The sequence below is a fragment of a genome, unplaced genomic scaffold (genome assembly GCF_019419815.1).
Source record: "Pyrus x bretschneideri cultivar Hongxiangsu unplaced genomic scaffold, Pyrus_bretschneideri_v1 Contig5, whole genome shotgun sequence".
Classification (NCBI taxonomy): domain Eukaryota; kingdom Viridiplantae; phylum Streptophyta; class Magnoliopsida; order Rosales; family Rosaceae; genus Pyrus; species Pyrus x bretschneideri.
Window position 1 is genome coordinate 12,549,528 of NW_025999787.1, and position 9,401 is coordinate 12,558,928.

The 9,401-nt window shown below is 39.2% G+C and overlaps 1 protein-coding gene across 2 annotated transcripts; it reads right to left on the minus strand.

The window, feature by feature from the left end:
• Positions 1 to 291: 291 nt before the first annotated feature.
• LOC103964787 (chaperonin 60 subunit beta 2, chloroplastic) lies at positions 292 to 4,442 on the minus strand. Of its 2 annotated transcripts, none has more exons than XM_048569433.1 (15): positions 4,273 to 4,442; positions 3,710 to 3,943; positions 3,489 to 3,614; positions 3,015 to 3,152; positions 2,842 to 2,937; positions 2,454 to 2,696; positions 2,132 to 2,366; positions 1,793 to 1,962; positions 1,620 to 1,697; positions 1,459 to 1,530; positions 1,249 to 1,353; positions 1,039 to 1,131; positions 869 to 961; positions 629 to 755; positions 292 to 543 (listed from the first exon to the last, which is right to left on the minus strand). In XM_048569433.1, the coding sequence occupies exons 2-15, from the start codon at positions 3,935 to 3,937 to the stop codon at positions 530 to 532; spliced, it is 1,818 nt and encodes a 605-aa protein (XP_048425390.1). In that variant the 5' UTR covers positions 3,938 to 3,943; positions 4,273 to 4,442; the 3' UTR covers positions 292 to 529. The 2 variants fall into 2 exon arrangements, with proteins under 2 accessions (XP_048425390.1, XP_048425389.1); XM_048569432.1 differs by having other exon boundaries at positions 4,278 to 4,441.
• Between the last annotated feature and the right edge of the window lie 4,959 nt (positions 4,443 to 9,401).

The window sequence follows — 9,401 nt, forward strand, 5'->3', positions numbered from 1 at the left end:
TCCCACTAGATTATGACCTTGTAAGATGAGAGCAACAAGCCTACAATACCGTCAACAGTCTATAATCGGTTCAAAACTCAACATGCGTGGTAAAAACACCAACCTAATCACACTCTACAACATTAAATGCGTCTTACCAGTCTCACTTATCCTTTGAAAATTATTTGGCCCAAGCCTAACCATTCTCTTTCAACTCCGTTGAGCTTGTTTTCCTCTTTTGAACATACCATTCAATGTAAAAGACTATCAATAACTCAAACGAAACAAAACTAATCAAGAATACAAACACTCTTGGCACGAAAATTTCTTCCATTCAAATTATACTTGCAGTGATTGCTACACTGAACAGGAATTCAACATCCGCCGCACTCCCGTGAGCTAACCTCACCGGAATCCTTTATGTATACAAAAAATTTCTTCCATTCAAATACTATCGTTCTAATAAATTGTGGCCATCGTCTAGGGTCTAGGGTTCTAGGTTGATCTTGTTCGCTCCTCTTCCTCAGATCGTACTCATTCTCGATCAACTTTAGTAACCGTAGCCTGTCACAACAAAAGGAACAAGTTGGCAAATTTGCATTTTGACAAAGACAAAAGCGGAATAGAGAGCCCTAGATTATCTACAAACCTGAGTTGTCCATGGGGTTGCCGGCAGGCACTGCAGGCTCTGGCTCTTTAATCTCAACAACTACACAATCTGACATTAAGAAAGTTTTCGCAACAGAGGATGCATGCTCTAGGCAACATCTCACCACCTGAACAATAAAAGGAATCAAAATTTCAGTAAATTATGTAAATGAGATTTCAATTATATTCCTGGAAGTCAATACTAGGTAACATCTAACACAGCTTCGGCACAGAAACTCACCTTGGTTGGATCAATGATTCCAGCAGCCATTAAATCTTCATAGTTTCCAGTGGCAGCATTGTATCCATACTTCGGATTGTCACTTGAAAGCACCTGAAAAAAGAGACAACAAACATAGCATTCAGATACTAAGCATAGTATATTCTATATTGAGCCAAACGAAAGAATACCTTCTCACTGACAACACTTCCATTTACACCAGCATTCTTGGCGATTAATTTCAGAGGGTAACTAAGAGCTCTTTTAACGATATCTGCTCCAACCTGCAATCACCATTTGATTTGAGCCAACATTCAATACAGTTTCAGTCATAATCAGAATCTTCTTCTGAGTCAAACCCCAAAAGATTGGGGGAGTTCAATAATCAACAGATATGGTACCTTTTCTTCATCATTATCAAGAGTATCTTTGATTGCGTCAACCTTTGATGCTAACCTCAGAAGTGTGCATCCACCTCCGACAACAATACCTTCCTCAACAGCTGCCTGGACAATTACCAACAATTTAAATTTTGATGGTGCTTTAATGCGCAGATGAAAGAAAACTTAACAGGGATTTAATATGAAAAGATTTAGTTAGAGTTGGGTTACCTTTGTTGCATTCAGAGCATCTTCAACTCTCAGTTTCTTTTCTTTCAGCTCTGTCTCTGTTTGTGCTCCAACCTTGGAAAATTCAAGAAAAAGTTCATACAAATGAATTACCATTGCAATACATCATAATCCAAATTGTCTACGTGTATTTCGAAACTTACCTGTATAACAGCAACACCACCAGATAGTTTTGCAATCCTTTCATTAAGCTTTTCTCTTTCATAGTCCTGCTCGGCCGCCTGCATTAATTGTTTAACTTGTTAAGGCTATAAGACTATCAAGAATGACAAACATCCATAAGCATTTTTTGAGAGAAGGAGAAAGAGGGTTTCACCTCAATGAGGTTCTTAATTTGGGCAACTCGCTTGTTAACTGCTTCCTGAGTACTTCCATCACCAACAATTGTGGAGGTATCCTTTGTAAGAACCACTTTCGAAGCATGGCCTAGGACCTCCTTTCCAACATTCTCTAATGTGAGTCCTACTTCCTCTCTGATGACAGTTCCTATAAGCAAATTAATAGTATCTCAATATCACATTACAAACAGAAAACAATAAAGGAGACTCATAGTTACACCAGCGCTCCATTCAAACAGGAGGAAGTAATGAATTATTAGCAGACAAGACACCTAGGCAAGAGTTGAGACCAAAAAATGAATTAGACGTAAAAGTACCTCCAGTTAGAATAGCAATGTCATCAAGGTACTGGCTCTTGCGATCACCAAACCCGGGAGCTTTAAGGGCAGCAATCTTAAGAGCTCCTCTTAGCTTGTTTACAACAAGAGTTGCAAGAGCTTCTTGTTCAATGTCTTCTGCAACAATTACAACTGGGTATCCTCCTCTAATAGCATCCTCCAAAATGTTAATAAGGTCCCTTGCATTTGTAATTTTTTTATCAACAAGAAGCAACTGCACAAAACCCACTCTTGTATTAGGAGGCACAAATAACACATTGAAAATTAAACTTCCATCACCCAGGGAAAAAGGATATGTTACCTTGCAGTTCTCATATTCAACAGCCATTTTCTCACTGTCAGTGACAAAGTAAGGTGAGATATAACCACGATCAAATTGCATTCCCTCAACAACATACAGGCTGTTCTCAGCGCTCTTTCCCTCTTCAAGGGTCACCACACCCTTCCTACCCACCTTGCTCAAAGCTTCAGCGATCATGTTTCCTACTTCATAATTGTTTCCTGCACTAACAGCTGCAACATCTGCCAGCTCACTGTCTTCAACCTGCAATGAGTTGTAAACTTTTCTCGTTCTGAGGAGATTTAAGGATTATGAAGCAATGCAAAGAAACAAAGGAAATCATAATGCTAGGCTAGCACCACATGGTCAAGGGTTGAGACTGTAAAAATCGGAAATAAATTTAAGCTACCTCTTTGGAGATCAACTTAAGCTCATTTACTAGAGCTCTGGTGGTCTTTTCAATGCCACGTGTGATTAAAACAGGGTTTGCCCCAGCTGCAACCACCTGAACAATTGAACTCAGTTAACAGAAGTTTTCACACAATCTCTCTCCAATGCAATCACAAAGACCACGGTACAAACCTTGACACCTTCAGCAATAAGACCTTGTGCAAGAACAACAGAAGTGGTTGTACCGTCACCAGCTAGGTCATTAGTCTTGGCAGCTGCCTGTCTCACTAACTTAGCTCCAATATTCTCAACAGGGTCCTCCAACTCAACCTTTAGGCAGAAAAGGACAAAGTTAATAATCTCAAAATTGCCCTAAATTCAAAATTGCAAACTCTTGACAAAGTGAATACGTTTCATTTCAGTATTCTATCCAACCAAAAAAGGACTTCATTTAGCTCATATGCTTTGCCAAACTCACAACGTGCTGCTCTCATGTCTCATCTCACACTACATCTTGAAATGCTAAAAGAAACATTGACGCTCAAAACATAAAGGAATCTAAGTTTATGTGCTCAGAACTACAACATATAAAAGCAAAGAGGAGAACACTTGAAAGCTTTAAACTTGTTCCCTCCAAAAATGTGACACAAAGAAAGGATCATAAACCTCTTTTGCGACGGTTACACCATCGTTAACAATTTTGGGGGAGCCATACTTGCTCTCTAGAACGACATTCCTTCCCTTTGGACCAAGTGTAACCCCAACAAGGTCGGCGAGCTTGTTGACACCAGTCTGTATAAGAATAAGATTATATGTTAGAGCACGTAAAGATAAGAGGCACCACAGAATGGAAACAAATTAACAGCCTTGCTCTTCAGAAGACTCGCCTGTAATTTCTTGATGGCAGAGCCGTCCTTGTTGAAGTGCAATTCCTTGGCCATGGCGCAGATCCTGGGAGCCCGTGTCCTCCTCATAGCCACATTTTGCCTCCTAGAGAGAGAGAATGAAGAGATTGAAGCACGAGACGACAAGCTGTCGAATTTTCTGTCAACGACACGGCCACTAGGAGCAGCCAAGGAACCAACTGAAGTCATGGCTGCAAATGTGGATGCCATCTACCCCTGTCAAATTCAGTAGCACATGCAATTATTGAAAAAATCAAATTCATCTGTGTTCAATTAATTGAAAAAACCAATTTCACGTCTTTTGATTTCAAATGAAATGGATGATTAAAATACTGGTGAATTGGATTCAAATGGAGCAAAGAACAAACCCAAAACAAAACAAAAGAAAACAAGCTGCAAATGAAAAGGGGTCAATTGATACTGATGGCGCACAACAGAGAATATAGGACAGCAAGCCGCCTCTCAAAAGCACCAGAAACACGAGCACAATTGAGTAACAGAGCTTCAAGAGAGAGAAAGGGAGAGAGGTTGAAGAGATGAATCACCTCACCTGAGAGCCAAACAGCAGAGTGGAAGAAGAGTCGATTTAGGGTTTAGGTAGATAGGGAGACTGGAGAGCAAAGTCTTGAGGGTTTTGGTGGGTTTGGATAAGAAACGCCCAAGAGAGAGCACAAGGAAAGGGACTGAGAGTTCGAGGCAAATGTTATGTTATATTGGCGACTGAGCGAGCGTTAGGTTTACCCACTCCCCACCCTTGAGCTCTTGAATCCTCCAGACCCAAACTCCATCTGGACCGTCCGATTCCTTTTCGTTCGTCCTCCTTACGAACACTCTAGAACTCTGAATGACGCTTTGGGGGTATTGGGCTTAAATAATTTAAATCTTGGGCTTTTTGTTTGTCTCAAGATATTGATGGGTCTTTGTATGGCAACGAAGAGGGGTTTACACTTACATTAGTGGATTTGGAATTTCCTTCTTATACAGATATTCCCACATGGACATGGATATTCTTCTTACGCAACACTTTGCTTGCATTATATGAATGAGCTCAGGGAGGATCATAGGATTTTTAAATCGTATCCGTTCATCATATATCATATGATTAAAAATTATTTTAAATATTTTTATTTTAAATTAAATATGAATAGTACATGACGAAAATTGATCACATGATATACGATGAACGAACACGATTTAAGGATCTGGAGAGGATCCTCTGGGTATTGTATATCTACTTGAAATATCACATCATTTGTGTTGTGTCATTTCATTTAAAATAAAAAAAGAAAGGGAAAAATAATCAAATAAATAAATTATAAATGAAGTAGACAGATTCCAAATGAATTTTATGCTATTCAATTTGAAAACAAACAACACAAAAATACGACCTCATTTTGTCAGGGAATGATTTGACACCTTAATTGTTTAATCTATAGACTAATGTGGACATCATTTCTCCTTTTTAAACTCAAACTAGTCATGTTTTTAGACGATGATGATGTTTCAAACGCCACTTCTCTATCTATTAGATTAAAAGAATATTGAATGAAATAATGTTTGATCCCAGTTGAAGTTAAGATCGATGCATTAGTCGAATGGTTTTTTTCGAGCATTAACCATTGTGAAGTCATTGAATTTACCTTAAACGGTCATTATAGAAAACAAAATTGGGAATGTTTCGTCGTTTTAGAAAGAAAATGTTAATCACAATGGTCAAATCTAGCTATATATAATCCAACGAGTCTTAGGCTGGCCGGCCGGCGGAGTTGTTAATTTCAAATTCTGGTTGTAAGTACGTGTGAAGGAGATATAATCTATGCTCTCAATTTATGAAAGTTCCAAACTTACAAGCGCACACACACTCACACACACACACACACACACACACACAAGTCTCGGTATGTGATAGCTAGCTTTCTTGGATTGGAAGCAACAGATCATCATCTCCTACCTACAGAAAAGAAAGAAAAAAAACTCTTTGTCTGTATGTCTGCGTTGATCGATCTTCACGAATCAAATCCCTGATTGTTGTATATTTACTTAGTTAGGAAGTCAACTCCTTCTTTCATGGAGTTAATCATGTATAATCCCTGTATATATTTTACTTCCCCGTTCATATCAATAATATAGAAAAAATTTCAAACCTTTGGTCCTTATGATGGTATCAGAGCCCCTTCATGGTGGCTCCTAATTTTCCTTTTTGTGTTCATGTGCTTTTGAAGCTTTCAAGAGTGAGATATATATATATATATATATGTTTTTTTTTTTCCCTTGCCTTGAATCACAATTTTATCATGGGAATGGGAGAAAATTCAAACATCAACTCCAATTCTATCTCCAATCAGCGGACACATTTTTCAAACTGCTTGCTGGGCTCACACTAGAACAACTTCAACAGCTTATAGCAGTTATATCCATGGTAAAATTACAAAAATCAGAAAATTGCAATGCATTTGCAAATATAGCAGGTCGGGTATTTTTTTGTGAGTTTTCATCAATTAATTATGTATCTTCTAATACATGGATTTTGGATAGTGGTGCGACATGTCACATTGCATCCGACTCTTCTCTTTTCACTCGAACACATAGTTCTTCCATGCCTTCAGTTAATTTACCCACTGGTCATCTGCTCCTATTTCTACAATTGGCTCAATACTTTATGACAAGAATATCACTTTGAACAATGTTCTTTGGGTTCCCTCATTTCGTCTTAATTTGGTGTCTGCCAGCAAAGTCACTAAATCCTCAAATTGTTGTGTCATTCTTTTTCCTGACTTTTGTGTTTTACAGGACTTGGGTAAGAGAGGATAATCGGCTTGGGTAAACAGCGAGGAGGTCTTTATTACATGTCACCACTAAATACAACCTTCACAACCCCCTTTTCATGTCATGTTTCCCACACATCCAGTATATGGCATCAACGCCTTGGTCATCCTTCACCAGCTCGGCTCAAATTACTTTCCAATTTGTTTCATTCTGGTCTGCTTCTATGAACATAATTGTGATGTTTGTCCCATGGCTAAACAGACAAGATTACCTTTTTCATTAAGTTCCATCTCTTATAATGTGCCCTTTGCTTTATTACACTATAATATTTGGGGTCCTCACAAACTTAAATCTACTTCTGGGGCACGGTACTTTCTTACCATTGTTGATGATTACACCAAGTGCACTTGGATATTTTTGATGACCATAAGTCCGAAACACAATCCCTTATGAAATCCTTTGTCACCTTTGTTCGTAGTCAATTTAGTGCCCCCATCAAAGCAATAAGGTCTGATAATGGAGCCGAATTTTTCTCATTATGAGATTTTTTCCTTGATAATGGGGTTGAATTTCAACGTTTATGTGTTTACACTCCATAAAAAAATGAAGTAGTTGAACGCAAGCATTGCCACATTCTCATTGTGGCTTGTGCATTGCTCTTCCAAGCCAATTTGACTCTCATTTTTTGGGGGGAGTGTGTTCTCATTGTCGTTTATCTTATCAGTAGGCTACCCACTCCATTACTATCAAATAAGTCACCCTATGAGGGGTTATACAATCGATCCCCCAAGCTCGATCATCTTAGGGTATTTGGGTGCCTTTGTTATGCTATGTTGTTCAACCACTACAAAAATTCGATTCACGTGCCCATCGTTGTATTTTTGTTGGCTATCCAACAGGTCAAAAGGGATATAAGCTTTATGATTTGAAGACAAAACAATTTCTTGTTAGTAGAGATGTGAAATTCTATGAAAATATTTTTCCCTACGCATCTCTAACCCCAGAAGACCACCATCAAAACTCACAAATTGTTTTACCCATAGTTCACCCTTATTCTCCTAGTCAATATGTTGGCTCCACCACCCTACCTATTATTTCCTCTCCATCCGCCAATCCACCACCACTTACATCTCATGAGTCAGATGCCACCACCCCACCCATTATTTCCTCACCTTCTACCCATCCACCACCACCTACATCTCATGATTCATAGGCCATCACCCCGCACATTATTTCCTCACTTTCCGCTCATACACTAACACCTCTATCTCATGATTCAGTGGCTACCACCCATACGGACCCCACCCCCTCTTCCACCACTTCTCCTCCCTTTCTCCATGAATCAACAATTCCTACATCTCCACATGACAATTCAACCGATCCCAGTCCATCATCTCCTCTTTTGCCTGCTCCTACTAGACACTTTACTCAAACCCACAAACCACCATCTCCTGTTAAAGGTACGAAATATCCATTATCAAATTTTGTTTCATATTCAACTATCCATGCAAAATCGTGTTTTTTTAGCTACTATCTCAGGCCATAGAGAACCCACATATTATTTACAAGCTACCGCAAACCCCAATTGGCAGCAAGCCATGACTACCGAACTCAATGCTTTGCAACAGAATAATACATGGACGTTGGTTCCTTTACCTACGGGGCATAAACCCATTGGATGCAAATGGGCATCCAATGGGTTTATCACATCAAATATCATTCCAATGGGACCATTGAACTCTACAAAGCTCGTCTTGTGGCAAAGGGCTACACCCAAATTGAAGGCGTCGATAAGATTGAGACATTTTCCCCAACTGCCAAACTCACCACTCTTCGTTGCATTCTCGCAGTCGCTGCTTCTCTCAATTGGACTATTCATCAGCTTGATGTTCAAAATGCCTTTCTTCATGGCGACTTGCACGATGAGGTGTACATGGACCCTCATCTCGGACTTTGCGACAGAGGGATCACTAGTGTGTCGGCTCAACAAGTCTTTGTATGGTCTCAAACAAGCCTCTCATAACTGGTTCTCCAAGTTTTTTAGTGCTCAACAAGCTGGATTTCAACAGTCCAAGGTAGATTATTCATTATTTACAAAAACCTGTGGTAGTTCTTTCACAGTGGTTCTCATATATGTTGAAGATATCCTTATCACAGGAAACAATCTTCAAGATATGGAACACTTGAAGCCCATTCTCCTCAAAAAATTTCGCATCAAAGACCTTAGAAACTTGAAGTATTTTTTGGGATTGGAATTCTCATGTTCTAAGAAAGGTATATTTGTATCTCAACGCAAATATTCCTTGGATATCTTACAAGATGCATGACTTTTTGGCGCAAAGCCGGAAACTTTTCCAATGGAGCATCACTTAAAGGTTACTCCTGATGATGGTGAATTACTTCATGATCCAATCCACTATAGAAGAATGGTGGGTCGATTAATCTACTTGACAGCTACTAGACCAGACATAGTTTATTTGGTTCAAACCTTAAGTCAATATATGCATCAGCCTCGAAAGCCTCAACCACAAGCAGCTTTACATGTTTTGCGATACGTTAAAGGAAGTCCAGGTCAAGGATTGTTATTTCCGGCTACTAATGACCTTTCTTTAAAAGCCTACTGTGACTTAGATTTGGCAGGGTGTAAGGCAACAAGGAAATCAGTCACAGAATTCTGCATGTTTATGGGTGATGCCCTCATTTCCTGGAAGTCGAAGAAACAATAAAATGTTTCTCCTTCCTCAGCCAAAGCAGAATACCGGGCAATGGCAACCACATGTTTAGGGCTAACTTGGTTGCAATACAAACTTTGTGCTTTGAAGGTTTTACAAGATAAACCAATTGCCCTTTATTGTGACAACAAAGCTGCTATCCACATTGCAGGGAACCCAGTTTTCCATGAGCACTC

Coding starts and splice junctions, on each gene's coding strand:
- LOC103964787 (XM_048569433.1), bottom strand. CDS start 3,937: ATGGCATCCACATTTGCAGCCATGACTTCAGTTGGTTCCTTGGCTGCT. Junction 1,698..1,792: donor AAATTAAGAACCTCATTGAG/GTGAAACCCTCT, acceptor CAATTAATGCAG/GCGGCCGAGCAGGACTATGA. Junction 1,354..1,458: donor ATGCTCTGAATGCAACAAAG/GTAACCCAACTC, acceptor GTAATTGTCCAG/GCAGCTGTTGAGGAAGGTAT.